At 44.3% G+C, this 16,857-nt stretch overlaps 1 protein-coding gene across 3 annotated transcripts in view; it reads right to left on the bottom strand.

Annotated features, from left to right (window-relative positions):
• CREB5 (cAMP responsive element binding protein 5) overlaps nt 1–16,857 on the bottom strand; it is a 401,904-nt gene that overhangs the window by 248,081 nt on the left and 136,966 nt on the right. For all 3 annotated transcript variants that reach the window (XM_003788538.3, XM_003788539.3, XM_003788540.3), the window contains one exon: nt 1,003–1,175. In XM_003788538.3, coding sequence (XP_003788586.1) covers nt 1,003–1,175 — 173 coding nt within the window. The remainder of the gene's footprint in view (nt 1–1,002; nt 1,176–16,857) is intronic.

Genomic DNA, 16,857 nt, shown 5'->3' with positions numbered 1-16,857 from the left:
CATTAAAAACAAGGAGGAAGTGACATACTGACAAATCGTGGGGCAACTTGTAGATGTTTTAAAAATTACCATAGCTGATATCCATTCAGAAATCCAAACTCAATTCTGATGCATGTACCAAGCACAGCGAGATTCTCTTCTTATTTCAAATGGAAAATTCTGGGGACATAGAGCAACCGGTTCTCAGCATCCACCAATATAAATTTATCATAGCTTTCTGGCTTAAGTTACTACCTTTTCTTCCTAAGAACCCAAGGGCTCTTAAATATTTTATTTCATCTTTACTCTCATGAGGTTGGAAAGAACAGACACCATCCTCATTCCAGGGAAAAGGAAACTGGGCCAGAGATTCTGCTTTCCTAAGAAGCTTCCAGGTAATGCCCAGGCTGCTGATCCCCAGACCACAGTCTGAGCAGCAGGGGCTAGAGTGACCACATGATGCGGAGAAGTGAGAGAGAGCTCCTTCCATCACATGGTACAGGTGTCTGGGGGTCAATGACAGCATCTTCCTACCAACTTCCCCCAATGTTCCAGCAATATATATTTGCATAAATGAGAGGGAGTGGGCCTATTGGTAGCTATCTCAGTTATTAGATGAAAGCAGCATTTGGCGATCTCTGCAGTTTCAGGCACCCACTGGGGGTCCTGGAATGTATCCCCGCTGATAAATGGAGGACTACTGTTCACAGAAGACACGCTGGTCACCCTAAGATCCATAGAACTTCCCCCAAATTCACAAACCTTGTTTGAAGAAATGACAACACAGAATGACTTGCTTCCCGGCTCCCCACCCCATACATACCAATTCTAGGATCACAACAGCTTTCGCCAAAGGGAGACGCCCTCTCCTCCCTTCTCCCATCAAAACCATCATTTTAAATCGCTAGACAATATTGCACCAGTTAGAAACCAACCAATCTGTGCACCAGAAACAAGGAGAAAGTCCAGAACATTCCCTGAGCTCCAGCCAGGAGCCAGAGGCAGCCGAGGAGGGCTCCTTACCCGATCTGGCGGTTGGTGGAAGGTGCCTGGGTGATGACAGAGCTGGACTGTGGTGACGGCATAGCCTGCTGAATCACAACGCTGGTGTCGTGGTTGGGCAGCCGGGCACTGCCGATCTGGTGAGCTCCAGGCCCGGTCAGGGCCCCACCAACTGCATTATGCATCGAGATATTCTGCCCAGGGAAGACAGGGGAGAAAGGTCAAAAGGAGCCAATGTTTTATTTTACTCTCAAGCTCTCAAAGGCAAAAATTGGGAACCTGGTCGTGTCAACTAAATAAAGTTATGGCTTCTGGCAAGCCTTGGGCCCATTCATCTTGTTATAACTTATGGCCAAGAGGAGATGAAAAATAACTACCCACCCTTCCACCCTTCCAGGAAAGCATGTGTGAAATGCCTGCTGCCATCCTGTGAGGTTTGCACCAGGGATGCTGCACGCCTTCCCTGCCTTGGTGGGATATATACTGAGTCTGAAGGATTTCTGTGGTAAGCACATAATACTGTGATTCAGCAGAGAGCTGTTCGGCGTCCTGTTTTGCATGACGAGCCCACTGGGTTATTTTTTATTTTCAGTCCTATAAGAGTGGCCAGCCATACATTTCTTTTTTCAGGAAACTACTACCTTTTCAAATCATTTTCTGAGTACTCATAGCACAGGCTCAACTGCCTATAAAATGAGGATGAATAATTGGAATAGACAAAGGGGTATGTGGGATCCCACGTCCAGAGTTGCAACTTTCTGCTATATGTCCATAAAACCAATCTCTAGCAACTTAATGCAACGGCGAAATATGGTATACAGATTGAAGATCTGTTCATTTCTTTGCTGTCTTTCCCTCCGGAATACAGAATGTTTGTGTTCACAACTCTCCTGGTGCTTAGACCACAGTAGCCATTTAATAAACATATATTAATAGTATGATATGAATAAGCTAGTGAAGGAACAAATGAGACATCCAAGCCACTTAGGGACTTAATGTCATGTAATTATTTCTAATGACTTGAATGGAGGCTTCTTTGTTTAAAACTCAAAAGTCAGGTGAAATACGCACGGTTAGAACTGGCTCAAAAGATTCATAGGAAAGAAAGTCACTGGGAAAAACAGAGGGCATTCACACTGAGCTAGAGAGGGCTGGTCGAGACATTGGGGCTGGACGGTGAGGGAATATTGTGCACTCAGTAAAGAAAGAGAAAGTGCACGGCCCTGCTAAGTGACAGGCCAGGGCAGTAAGGAGGCCTCTGTACAGAAGGGTGGGGAAATTCCAGAGGTCAGCTGGACAATGGGTTGAGGATGGGGGGGGTGAATGGTGTGTCACTACCCATTTACTAGAGGAAAAAATATATATGTGTGTCTGCACTTTGGTGTTAGCAAAGGAAAAATAAATGTTACCCAAGGGAACTGGAAGTGGTTCTTTGAAGCTCTTCTGCAAAGAGGAGGATTTCCTGCACCATGTGCTAAATGATGGTGATAACATATATGGTATTTGGGGTGGCTGCGTCCATCACATTGCACCTTTCCCCAGTTTCTGATTTCTAAATCCTGACCACACAGTCTGTCAGGAGCCCAGATGGAAACTGGGCACCTGGCTTAGACTGTGTGCCGACTGTGTTGCCGTGGGACCTAAAGGCACGAACAGGCTCATATATACACATGGGCCAAAGGCTCCTCGTATATGCTGGAAAGCTTTTCTGACATGAGAAAATACTGTGGTTGGGTAAAGTCTAACAAGATGAAAGAAAAGGGTGATTTGCATCGGGGTAGCAGCCTAGGAATGTACTTTAGTTCCTTGTATAGGATCTAGAGATTTAGAAAACTGGGCTAAAAATAACAGTGAAAATAAAGATAGCTGGGTTATCTCTTAAATGCAAACTTTGAAAAATTTATTTCTCTGGATCTTAATGAGGTCTTAATTAGTAATCACAGGTATGATTTTTACCTATTGGTTAGATACTCAACATTTTTCAGCTTGCTCAGAGTCTGTGGATAATAAATCTAAGACCAGGAATGATTTTTTTACTCTCTTTTCAGAATTACTTCCACTGTGCTGTGCTACCAGAGATTATCAAGACAGTTACATGATTTAATTTTTCAATATCATAGTCCTTAAATTTACAAAGAAGAATGCAAAATGTGTGAACCCTCCTTGAATTATTCTAGGCATCTCTTCTCTACCAGTACCCCATATATAGTTCCCAAGTCCTTCAAATTTAACCTAAGTGTCTCTCATCTCTATCTTTCCATCCCTCCTTCTATCAGCCTACACCCCAACTACCACCGTCTCCTTCCCAGGACTAGACAGTGCTCTTCTTACTCGTCTCCTTCACTCATCCTGAATTCCCTTCTCTTCTTGCCCATGATACAGCAACAGTTGATCTTTTCAAAATGTAAAACTGATCGCCTCACACACAGCGCATGCCCCATTCCCCAAGTGTCCCCTCCCCAAGCCATCAGGTGGCTTCACACAGTTTGGAAGATGCAGACAGCATTCTTTGGGCAACTGCCAAGGCCTGAGTGGGATACTTCCCACCTCCCAGCTCAGCTCACACCACCTCCGTGATTCATCCTTCATTTTTGGACATCTCCTGCCCTTATCCTGACCATGTTCCATGTCAGCGTTGGGCCCTGGATGTGCTGATATTTTAGCACCAATGCTCTTGCCCTGGGTCCACCTTCAAATCTCAGATGAAACATCATGTGGAGAAGCCTCCCTTTAGTTCCTTTTCGATGTAAAAAAGAACTAAATCTGGTCTTACTCCCCATGTGTCTCTGTTGCCTAGGTCAGGGCCTGGCATATCACAGGTGCTCAATAAAGACCTGTGGAGTAAAGGTATAAACTATAAGCTACCATCCCTGGAATATTCAGTATGAAGAAATAATATTATCCTTTATTCTCTGGTCAGTTTTTGAGAGTACTAATGTCCTGTCTGTTTACTCTGCAATCTGAAAGTATCCTCACCATAATAAAGTTTTAGACATTGAGGTACTTGTTGAATTATGGGCTGGAGAAACAGAAAGCATCAGAACTAAAAAGAAAACCACAAGTATGGTGTATATATAGTGGAAAGTAAAACCTTGGAGAAAATATTACAGGAGTCTTTGAAGGAAGATGCTGAGAATCAAGCCTCCAATCTTTCAGTACTTTAGCTCGAATAATGATGCCAACCCTTCTTTACATCCACCACAGAAACCGAGGAAAACTGACTTCCTGACTTTTGTGGCAGCAAAAAGAACTTGGTTTGATTTCTTCAGAGGAAAGTATGTTCAATAAGAAAAAGAAGTAACTGCCAGCTCCCCCCCTCAAAAAAAACAGTTTAAAAATATTTTCTGAGAATCATCAAAAAGAATAAAAATTACTAGCTAGGAATGTATTTTCCACTCTAATGGAATCAATGCATTAAAGATGTCTCTTCATTCATTGCTGTGGTCTCTGTCAGAGATGGAGAAGGCTCTTGAAAGTCACCTTGTAACTCTTCAATAATCTCCTCTCTCCCCTACACACAAAATCTGCACGTTCTCTAACATTCATCCCCTAGACCAGGCGTCCTCCAACCACGGCCCACGGGCCACATGCAGCCTGCCTATGACATTTATCTGGCCCACCAGGCGTTTTTGCCACCACTGCCTGTCCTGCTTAGCAGCTGACTCGTCCCGGGGCCTGCAGTCTGGCCCTCCAACGGTCTAAGGGACAACGAACTGGCCTCCTGTTTTAAAAGTTTGAGGACCCCTGCCCTAGATCCGGAGAGTAATTCAAAGCATTCAGGAAAAACAAACTACTCTGTAGAAGTATTATCATTTCATATTAAGAGAAAGTATTTTCTGTCCTTTAAGCATTACATAGTAACTTAAACGTGAAATTATCTTCTGAGTTCACACTGTCCCAGTTATGGTTTCAAAACCTGTCTTCATTGATAAAAAATGGCATTTTACCTCTGGATAAATTAAATATCAGTTTCAAAAACACAAAGAGTGGCTATATCTTGCTGAGCTATTTTTTATAGTGCAGGTGAGCCGATTTGAAGTCAGTGAAACAATGTCACCAAACCAGTGGGGAGATGTCTACAGGCAGGGAAAGATCAGAGGTGTTCCTCAAAGCTCAGCCTTTGGCCTTTTCTTGTTCAACATTTTTATCAACAGCTTGGATGAAGATGTAAAACTCGTGCTTGTCAAACCCACAGTCGACACGAAGTTGGGAGGCACAGCTAATGTTCTGGACACAGGATCAGGAGTTATGTGAGCCAACTGTGTGATCTGGCCTCCAAAAATGCTAACATAAATCTAGGTTGTTGTAGCAGAAGTGAAACGTCCACATCAAGAGAAGTCATTATCCCACCATAGAGTATGTTGGGCTGACCACATTTGGCCACCACATTTTAAGCAGGGAAATCAACCTATACGAGGGAATGAAAGCAATAAAGGCATCCAAAATGCATCCCGGGAAGAATGGTGGGAGAAGCAAGGACTATTTAGTCTGAAGAAGAGAAGACTCAGAGGGTCATGCTAACTGCCTGCAAATATTTGTAGGATTAGACATGGTCTAGGTTGCTCCAGAGGGCATAATTTCAAAAAATGCAATCATGATGACAAAAGTCAATAAAAACCACAATTTGAGAATCGATGCTGAAGCAGGTGGTATGGTAGACGCTTATAAACCACAGTCCTAATCTTCATAGTGACCTTACAAGGCACTTATCATGATCCTTAGTTTAAGACGAGAAAAAAAGGAAAACTTTTCACTGTCACCAAAACCATGCCACTCACCTCTGACCACCCTCATTCCCTATGAGTTGGTGCTTTAAAGATACATACACATTTCACCTGAGGCCAGGCTAAATTCACTAACATCTAGAGATATCCAAAGACAAATACGCTGCCTTCTAAAGTTCTGAGCTTCCTGGGATTTGAGTTAAGCCTGGACTGGTGGCCATCTGTCAGGGACGTCACCAGAGGGGTTCCTGCATCAGAAGGAATATGGGACCAGATGACCTCCAGGGTCTCTTCTATTGCTAAGATTCTTTCATTTATGATGCATGCTTCATATTTTTGGCTCTAATGTTTCCAAATTATTAGTCAATGTGTAATAATGTTGAAAATATACTGGCTTGAGAGCTACGAGGTCTCTTCTAGCCAATTTTTCAACCCCTCTTTGTAGCCAGGTAACCAGGAGGATCCTTCACCTTCCCTGGGCTCAGTAGCTTCATCATTAAAAAGAGGTGTTGGACCACACATCTCCATGATTTTTTCCAGCTCTGATACTCCTCCAGTCTCTTCCTGCGTTACATTTGAGACACTAAATATCCAAACAGACTTTTTAGACTCTGATTCATTACCTAAAAATGTTGGTTTTTCTCCAGCACCATAAGCTTTTGTAGAAGTGAGCCTTCTGAAAATTATAGCTTTCTTCCAGACCCAAGGGATCATGATTCAAGAACTGGATCTAACAAAAAAAAGTGTGATCTCTCAACCATCAAAGATGAAAGCTCCACTTTAAACAAACTATCTGCACCTAAATTTCTCCCTCTTTGATTCAAATTTCTGTCCTCTGACTTCCCCTCTTCCTGTCCTGGAGGACTTTGCTCTCCATTCATTGTTGTTCTGAGACACAAAGGGCGTGAAGGGGATGAGAACCAGCAGAATAATGAGCCTTGATTGCAGACTCAGGGAGCTTGAGGTAGAACAGTAATTGTCTTTCTGCATGCATGGACTTGGAATACAATATACAAAACACAACCTGATGTATGTGAATATACATCCATGTTCTCAAAAATAACTATAATTTCAGGGTGTGGTAATGAAGGATGAAGGGAAGCGGACCACAACTAAAAGTGAAGGCTGGAGCACACAGGCAAAATGATGTTGATTCCCATAAGGTCCCAAAATGTTATCTTCAAATCTACATTCTGTCCAACGGCCACGGCATGCAGACTTTATGGGTTTCTCCATAAAGAGCCAGGGTCATCCTGACTAGCAGTGACAAGTCGAGTTGTGCAATCTTGGAGTTGTCTGCATCTTAATGATGCCCGGGCAGTTATGAAGACTTTCAGAACCTCCCAGATGTAAACATCCACGAACTGCATCCAAAAGATGCCTCCGACAGTCACAGAATAACAAAGGTTCTAACCCTCTGGAAGATACGAGACTTTCCGGAGTTACAGAAGGATGTTAGAGGGTCTTCATTTCTACTTCTGGTGTTCTCGGGAGCTATAATATCAGTACAGGTTTTGGGGGATCTTACCGGGAGGGCCAGGCCGCTTGATGACTGGGGACATCATGAAATGTCAGAGGAGGCACAGAATAAGAGTGGACACAGGGTCCATAGGGGCTGCCCCTCTCTTCTCACCCCCTCCTTCACGGAGTTATGCAGGGCAAGGTGGGCAACATTAAATAAGAAACCCTCTCAAGTAACCTCTACAAGAAGAGAAGGGAGAGGAGAGCACGGGGACTGGGAAAACTCAGGCCTTGATCCTCACAGTTAAATTCTGTTTTTTTCAGAGTACTCTAAAAATTTCTAAAAGGTAATTTTCTTTCCTGAAGGAAAACACCAGAATCATCTAGGACCAGGCTCAAGTTTGAATCAGCTCCATTCATCTAAGCATGTTATTTAAGATCTCTAAGCTATACCTTCCTTATCTTTAAAGTGGAGATAGTCATCTAATAGACAGGCTTGTAGTCAGGCACGTGGGAGATGACAGATGTTCCAGCAAAGTGTCTGACAGCAAATACATTCTTCTTTCTCTTTAGTAAAGTTCAGTACATGAGGCTCAGAGAGGAAAGGTACGTTCTGGTGGCGACTTTTCATGACTCATGTTACTGTTAATAATATTAATAATGGCTAACTTTTTTGGCTAGCATTACTGTATGTCAAAAAACTCATTTAACAGTTAGGATATAGGTGTGGTTATTATACCCATGTACAGGTGCGAAACCCACAGCACAGAGAGGTTAAGTGACTTGTTCAAAGTCACACAGCCAATAAATGAAATGGCTCATATCCAGGCAATTTGGCGTCAGAGCTCTTAATCAGGCTGATAAACACTAAACCATACTGCCTGTATAGTCTTGTTAAATATCTTCTTGTGAAAAGTGATGTGGCAAAAAATAAAATATATCTGGTCTGCTATCTTTGCAATGGACAATAAAAGATGTGATGAATTAATGCTGGCATATGGTCTGAGAATTACAGCAGATAGCATACCACTAATTTGGATCAATGTCATGACCACCACCTTCACACCTGGCCAATTCTGACAGTGCACCATGAGTTCATTTCAGAATGCTTTATTAGTGTCCCTTGTCTAAAGGTCACATCAATAGATAGGCAACTGTCCTTTGACTTGAGAGAAGACACTGCAATAGGCAGAAAGACGGCTTGCAGGCTGGTGTGACTAACCCTCAGTGGGCTTAGCCCACTCCCCTGTTTCCAGAAGCAGACAGCCTCCCCAAGGCAGCTTCTAGACTGGAGGCTGCAGGATCTTGAGCAGAAAGATCTGTCCAGCTGGCTTCGGCTTCCCTCTAACCCCCAGAATGCTGTCATTCTTTCTACTACCAGGTTTGGCGATGGAATCGTGAACTATGCCTGTGAACATTTTATAGTTATTCATTTATACGATAGTACAATACTCAAGAGAATGTCTTCTCGGTGCCAAGGGACTGTGAGTGACGGTTTCCAGGTGTCGGTCAATGATCCTGCCCCTTCCTCTTCAGACTCCCAGGGTCTGGGACTGCCTGCGTTTCTGCTCTCATCTCCCACTTCACTGTCTTGTTGTTTTTGCTAAATATAATCATATGGGTTAATATGGGTTAAGAGAAGGGAACGGTAGTACCTTATTCAGGTTACTAGAACTGATGTACCTACACATATGCTAGAGATTGGAAACTATTCTCTCTCTTTTTTTTTGAGACAGAGTCTCACTATGTCACCCTCAATAGAGTGCTATGGCATCACAGCTCACAGCAACCTCAGACTCTTGGGCTTCAGCAATTCTCTTGTCTCAGCCTCCCAAGTAGCTGGGACTACAGGTGCCCGCCACAACGCCTGGCTATTTTTTGTTGTTGTTGTTATTGTTGTCATTGTTTAGCAGGCCCGGGATGGGTTCAAACCCACCAGCTCGGCACATGTGTCCAGTGCCCTAACCACTGAACTATGGAGGCTGCTGAGCCCAGAAACTATTCTCATGCTGCTAAAAAATGATCTTCTTACACTCACTGGTCACTGGGAAAGTCTCTTATAGCTCAAGAATCTTCTTCCAGAAAGCTGTATGTTCCCCCACAGCCCACCCTACTGTACTGAAGTGCTTCTCTGGGCCCCATCGCCTCCCACGTGTGCCTGCTCACTGACGGAGCCCTCTCCAAAGCTGGTTCCAAGCAATGTTCACAACATCCTCTCCTGGCAATCCATCCTCCCCGTCCCCTGCACCTCCCAACGCACAAGCACAGGCCTCGGTGCTTCCTGCCTGGTCCAAAGCCTTTTGTGCCTCTTTTCCACCTTTACACATCATATGTCTTCTTCACACTCAATTCATTCATCCGGACAGCTCGGATGACCCCTCCCCCAGGGAGCCTGCCCACTCTCCTTCTGGCCGGGTTAGTTTCTCCCAGCCCAGGTTCCCACGGTGCCTCATCCACACCTCCCTTACAGAGCCTGCCTTACCTCCACCTGGGAGCAGCAAGAAATACACCATGTTCGCCTGAGAATAGCCAGTGCCTCCCTCCAAGACACGAACTTGGTAGCTATGCAATGGCTTCAATTATGCAGCAAATAACAAATGACGTGTGATTGTGTGATCTTGAGCAAGTTTACAGCTTCTCCAGGCTTCAGTTTTCTCATTTGTTAAATAGAGACAACCCTACCTTGTAAGGTTTTCATAAAAATTAAATTAGGTAGTAACAGTCCAGCATTTAATTCAATATTGGACACATTAAGTGCCCAGTAGATGTTAGTAGCTGTTATTATAATTGTCATTATACTTATCACCATAACCATCAATGCTAACAGCAGCTCTAGGACGGTTTACTACTCCTTTGTCCTCTACCTTATCTCATACACACTTCAGCTCTTAGAAAACACTGGTATTTTTATTTATTTTTAAGGTCAGTCTTCCCCTTCTAGCTGTGAACAGTCTGATGACAAAGACAGGGTCTGACTTCACATTATTGCTCAGGACTTAATACCGTGCCAGTCACATAAACATTTGCTGAGTTCCACATTCTGAAGGGCAAAGGGCCAGTCAATGGGTCTGTGTTTTCATCCAGACTCCACACGAACACTGAGCACTTGAACTTGCTTAACTTCACTAATCTATTGATATCACCTTCATGATCCCCACACCTGTCTCTTGTCTTTTCTTTGCAATCCCTCTAGCAGAGGTTTATCATCTACTCTGACCACATAATTTTTCTTAGTGTTTTCCCAGCTTCCAGTCCTTCTGGTTCCTCGCAGACCACTCCAGATCCCACTGTCCAATTCGTTGATGTAACTCAGCACTTTCTTAGTGCTGCTCCTCAGCTCAAGAACCTGCTATGGCTCCCCATTACTTAAAATGAAAACCCACAGTGAGCCTTGCCTTCATAACCCTCATGTCCTGATCCATCCTCTACCACTGTCCCTTACATAAACTCTCCACTCTAGGCACACTTCTTTATTCACCATACAACTCATGAATTCAAATCCTCACCTTCCCACCTTTGTCTGGAATTTTCTCTCTTCCTTGCCACCTTGCTAAATCCTGTCCTATAAGCAATAAATTTGTTGGTTGATCAGTGACATTTGCTCAAGTACAAAATGAGGGTAGTACTCCCTTGTTTCCTTTGATCTGTAAAGTTGAGATATAGCAAGCTCTTTGAAAAGAGTTTTAACAGCATATGTATTAATTTACACCCCTGCTGTTCTCTCCTCTGACACCCCCTCATTCTTAGAATGACTCCCCTCCTCTCTGCTTTTCAGATTCATCTTAAACGTCGCCTTCTCAATGTACCTCCCTAACTAAAGGTGCCGCACCTGTTCGTCTCTACTTTAGCACCCCAGTCCTTTCCTTTATAGCACATTTCACCACATAACAATTATTATTACTATTATTTCCAGCTCACTATACAATAAATTCCAGGAAGGCAGGAAGGGACAGTGCCTTTCTTGTTTTCTGTCGCTAACCCCTCTCTCAGTGCCTGGCACAGAATGACCAGGTCGAATGGATAAATAAATTGTGATTTCTGAGTTGATAACATGGGAATAAGGAGCCTCTGATACACAACTTCCCTGTGTCACAGTCAGGCACACGGTCACCTTAAGCCTGAGACCCTAACATAGAGATAACATTTGCTAATTTGAGTCGTCCTAAGTCATGTCAACACACAGAGCCCAGCTCGCAGCTCGCTGAGCAGTCTCTTCAATTTGCCACGTGTCTGGTCAACTCAAATGAGAGCGGCTGACAAGAGAAAGGCAAGAGCCACGTGATTAGAAACAAGCAGTAACTGGGTCCCTGAGGCAGGTGTGGGGAAAATAAATGGATGGCCATAGGGACGTTCCCGAGTTCTCACAGCTGTGCAATTTGCAGGATGCGAAGGGGCTTTAAAATCACAAACAGGGTATCCAACATATAGAGAGATGCTGACAGTCCTACTAAGGATCTATCTGATCTAGCGGTGCCAGAGGCAAAAGAACCATTCTAGAATTACAAGACACATTTCTCTCCCCTCTGTACCAGAAATTGGTAGGGTTATTAAAAAGAAGAGCGTGTCTATTAACAACCACGAGAGTGCCGAGGGGTCTAGTCTCCAGCCTTTCACAGAGAATCAGATGCATACTTCCTTCACGACCAGAACCATAAATACAGCACTCTACTAAAAACTGCTAATGACACCCTACGGATCTGTGAAGGGACTTTCTTTTTGCCTTTCGCTGGCCTAAGCCTCCTTTCTCACCTCCCATTCTTTCCCAGCCAAAAAAGCTGGAGGGCAGGGCTGGCACCACTAAAATGGAGTTGCTTGAAAACTCCCTTGCCTAGAGTATTGGTTGGGCATCTGCATTCCTGAATGTTTGGCAACATTATACTGTTAACATAAAACAGAAATGCCATCTTCAGTGGAAAGTAAAGTGTGCTACAGAAGAGAGACTTCCTCCTTCTAAACAATAGAGAATGAGCGTGCTCGCACTTCTCTTCTCTTTGGGTGGAACCGTCAGGTGGTCCTCCGTGAATGGCCTCGTGTTGTAACTTGTTTAGTAATGTAAGTTACTGCTGCACTGTTCTGATGATCGATGTTAATTCAGCACTTGTTTCTATCCTGGAAAGTGGCTGCTTTCCTGGAGGACCTTTGAACCTCCACTGCTTCCAACCAAACTGAATCATCATTACTAGTATCTGTTCATCCTCAGAGCAGAAAACCAAACTAAGTAACGCAACAGAGGAAGCTGATGAAAGGTTTAATCTGTCCTATTTGATGACATCTTATTATAAAGAGATAACATGTCTCTCTTGAGCACAGCATACCAACCAGCACTTGTTATATAGCACAGGGGATACTCCCCACAACTGGATGCGACAGTCCCCAGAGAAGCTTCTGGAAGTCCTGCCTGACCACTAAGAGCAAATTTTATCAATTTCTCCTAGCAGCAACTTGGGTTCTCCAGTCCTTAAAGACATGGAAATGTGCAACAGGGAACCTATGTGACCGTTTCCATTTTCACAGCTCCTGCTAGGTACTCCAAACCCGAAATGATACTACCCAGGACCACTCACTCTCATTCCCCACCACTCTTTACTGCATTTGCTCAGCTGCAAACTCCAGCTGATCTCCTTGATGGTCTGCTAACACATGGGAGCCTTGGCGCCGGCTGTTCCCCTAAACTGGATGGCTTCTTCCCATACATCCCCGGCTCCTCCCCTCCTCCTCCTGCCTCCACCTCTTAGAGGCGTTTTCTCAAATGTTACCTTCTGATGAGGTTTCACATGAGGCCTACTGGAAATTACAACCCCCCTTGATTTCACTTCCCCCTATTTACTCCTTCCTTTCCCATTCACAGCATCATTCATCCTAATCCAAAGCACCAGACCATTTTTGATCCCTATTCTTAAAATAAGAATTCAAGAAGAGGAAAAAAATAAAGAACACAGAAAACCCAATGACTCTATTTTCTTTTAACCGCCATGTGCCTCCTTTAGGATTTTCTCTCTTGGATCCCCTGTCTTTAAAATATTTCTTTAATTAAAAGTCGTGAATTCATTTTGCCATCCAACTCCTTGTCTTGTGAAGTTATCCCATTCCTTAATTTCTAAAGTCTCACTTCACTTCATTGTAGCTGCAGGCTCCACTGTGTTACAGTGTTGATAATATTCCAGTTAAACAGAAAGAAAGTGAGGCTTTAGGTAGTCTGGGAAGACTTACTTCAAATAAACATGTCATTTTAATTAGAGAGCTTGACTACTGTTATCATTTGGGGTCCCAATAGAAAGTATCTGGTACTCTCAAACTGAGTATTTAGAGAGCATTTAATAAAGAGATTATTGGCAAAGCTATGGGTAGAGTGCAAGGAAATGCAGAGTAGAGGTGCAGGTAGTGCTGTACCCTGGGGCTGGTGCAGCAGGGAGCTGATAGCATCCCAAGGCTTACAGGAGTTAAGGGAAAGGAGAGGTTACCAGGACTTGGGAGAGAGAGAGGCCAGCAGGGCCAGTGTAGGAGAGATTGCCATGTGGAGAGGGTTTCTAGCCAGAGATGTGGCTCTAGATCAAAGAAGGCAGCCGACTGAAAGGGCTGGGAGAACAGATGCCCAGTCTCTCTCTCTTCCCTCGGAACCTGCTGTGGTTGATGTTCCCAGGGCCATAGGCTCAAACCCAATAGGAAAACACAAGTTAAAGACACTCACTAATGCAGTGGGGACAGGTCAGCCTTTCAGGGCAGAGAACAGAATAGAAAAGGGGGTGACGGACAATCAGGAAATACCCAATACAATTATATTTTGATTAAACTCACATTATTTTTTCCAGCAATATATTAATATTTATAAGACACGTGTTTATTAGATGAAACTTACAGGAGGAAATAAAAGGTAAAGTCGGAAGGAAAAATAATCACCCATCATCTTAACATGCAGAAAGAAACGAACTAGCTGGTTTTACCCAGGCACCACAAGCATCATGACTGGACTGATAAAAGGCAACAGAAACGGAGCTGAGATATGCCCATCCCGTGGTGTGCCCAGGTAACCCAGCTCCACCCCGCCAAGATGAGTTCAGACAAGTACGGCTCCTCTGAACCCAGTTACACGCCCCGAAAACCAGGTCTCGCTGGAAGGCCACAGCTTCCCAGTTGTCTACATTCCTCTCGGTGAAACAATCGGGCTTGGGATAAGAACAGCTTTATATGTGAGAGTCACAGGAGGAAGAAGTTGGCACCTGGTCTTTATGTACCATAAAGCCATTACTGTGCCTAGCTCAACTCTGCTTTCCGCCGAAGTTATTGGGCTGGAGGAACGTGGGTATATTTAGAAGCTGCATTTTTTCTGCCCCAGACAGCCAGGATTGACGGGTTGACTCGCCTGGCAGAAGCACTCAGGCTAGTGGCATTTGTATTGTTCTTTAGGTGCTCTCACCAGCAACCTCTCACTCTCGTCTATAGGTCCCTGGTCCTTGGCAACTGGAACATCTGTAATATTCCATCTTGAGTTCATTTTTATTTTATGGTGCTCTACTGACAACTTCAAGGTAGAACAAATTTACCGATTATTTGATACACCAGGAAATAATATTTCTAAATCTGCAATAAAGATAAGATGAAATCCAGAGGAGTCAGGGCCCACGTGCGTGCTCTACCCATATTGCTAGAGGCTTTAATAAGTCCTCGGACAAAAGGCCTTATGGCTTTCCCTCTGCTTTGATGCACATGTCCTTATGCTAATGACATGTGTATTTATTTGCCTGTTTGTTTTTTCACTCCCCATATGTGTTTTAAAAAAAAAAATTGAGTATCATCTGGTTACTTTTAAAGAAATCCAATTGTAGGCCTATGTGTAAATATTTTTTTCATATGTCTTTTCCCATCTATTTAGTTTACTAATCATTCTTGAAATAGTTGTCCAATTCTGTAGATAGATTTAGAACTTTGTATCTCCCCTAAGACGTCCAACAGAACCTCGGTCCAAAAAGACTTTTTAAAGGCTTATAACCACGGGTGAGAGGTATGTTCAGGGAAAAGATGAACCACAGAGTATCTGAATTTCTTCTAACAGCTTGACCTGGTGAAGCAGCTTTTCCTGCAAGTCAGTTGTGTAGTTATCCCTAGTACTGATTTCTCTGGGTAACTAACTAATGCCCAGTCAAAGCCATTGCCCTCCTAATGGAACAAGGACAATGTTTAGAGATAAAATCTAATCTCCCCATCTGCTGGCCAGGAAGACAGACAGGCCCCTGGCTCTCCCAAATGCCTTGCCATCCTTTTCCACCTCCACACTTGAGGGAGGTTTAGGTGAGCATGCGGGGGGGAAGCTTTCTGTACACACGCACACAGAGTGCTGCCTACTGAATCCCAGCACTGAATCCTGGCACCGACTGAACAAAATTCCAGTGGAGGCTGCGGGGTGGGGAGGCACGCTCAGCCAGTGCTGGGAGGGGGAGGATGGAGGGCTAGGTCTTTTATCTTAATTTTTATGACGTGATCCAATTATATCTATTCAATAGTGCCCTCTAATTACTAGTAGAGATGAATAATGAAAGATTCCCCTTGTATTCAGCTCTCCCCCAAGTCAGCTTCCCTCCTTGGCTCACCCATGAGAACATTCTAGAATAACTAGATTTACATACGGAGCATACCTAGAGCTGGTGGCACGCTCAGCCAAATAAAGGGTCACTTAAACAACTGGAAAAGCCCTCTGGGCTTTCTATGAGAGGCTGCCGCTGACAGTTGACCCTGTGAACAGCAGATGGGGATGAAAAGGGACCTGTCCTGTCTCCAGGCTCAGCGCCTGTGACCAAAGGGGTGTCACAGCAGAGGGACAGCACACTTACCGTGTAGGTGTCATTGCTGGGTTTTAATGGTAACTTAGGACAATGAAAAGAAAAAGAGATTCACAGGAAGTCCTAACACAGGAGGAGCCGATGCAGTGACGAGGAGGGAAGAAGGTGCCACCCGAACAGGGACAAGACTGCACACGGGTTAGCCCCAAACAGGGAACTGGGATGGGGTGCAGGCTGGGAGGACAGGCAGGCGGGGGCTTCAGGTCTGAGGTGAAGACTATTTTAATGGGAATCTCAGACTTGAAACATACTGTAGAGAGTCTGGAATCCAAACCCCTGACTTGGCAGAGAAGAAAATGGAGCTAAAGGCGAGGAAGTGACCCAATGGAGGCAGGGCCAGCCCTAGATTAGAATTTACAACTCCTGACTTGTTGTCCAGTGCTCTTTCTGCTATGATGGGTGATTGCAGAGAGCTGTCTTCCTGCAAAGTGAAAGAATTACTTTACTTCAAGTTCGTATTTGTACAAGTAAAATCATTATTTCATCTGTGGGAAGAGGAAAGCTGAGGGGGACACTCAAAAGAGGCAGGAGTTAGGGTTCAGTTTGGAGGACGACCATCTGCTGGGCAGCCCAGCTGGGGGCTGCAGGAATTCTCTGTGATGGACGAGCTAGCCTTCAGGTCCTGCCAACCTCCTGTTGGCCAAGGGGTCTCTGACAACAGAAGCCTGAGGACACTCTACTGACCTTGGAAAGACACTTCAGGCTTCCCAAAGCACAGCACAGTTACAAGGCTGGGGCCCAGTCAGTTACTTAAGGTATTTTCTCTCAAACAAACAAAAAACAAAAGCAAAAACAAAACCAGCAAAGAGCTGCCTTTGTTCTGACAATTCCCCCTCACACCAACAGTGCCCAGCACA

This window comes from Otolemur garnettii, unplaced genomic scaffold, assembly GCF_000181295.1.
Source record: "Otolemur garnettii isolate 467f Iridium unplaced genomic scaffold, OtoGar3 scaffold00028, whole genome shotgun sequence".
Lineage (NCBI taxonomy): Eukaryota > Metazoa > Chordata > Mammalia > Primates > Galagidae > Otolemur > Otolemur garnettii.
The sequence above is the reverse complement of the archived record's forward strand: the minus strand, read 5'-3'. Positions and strand labels throughout refer to the sequence as shown.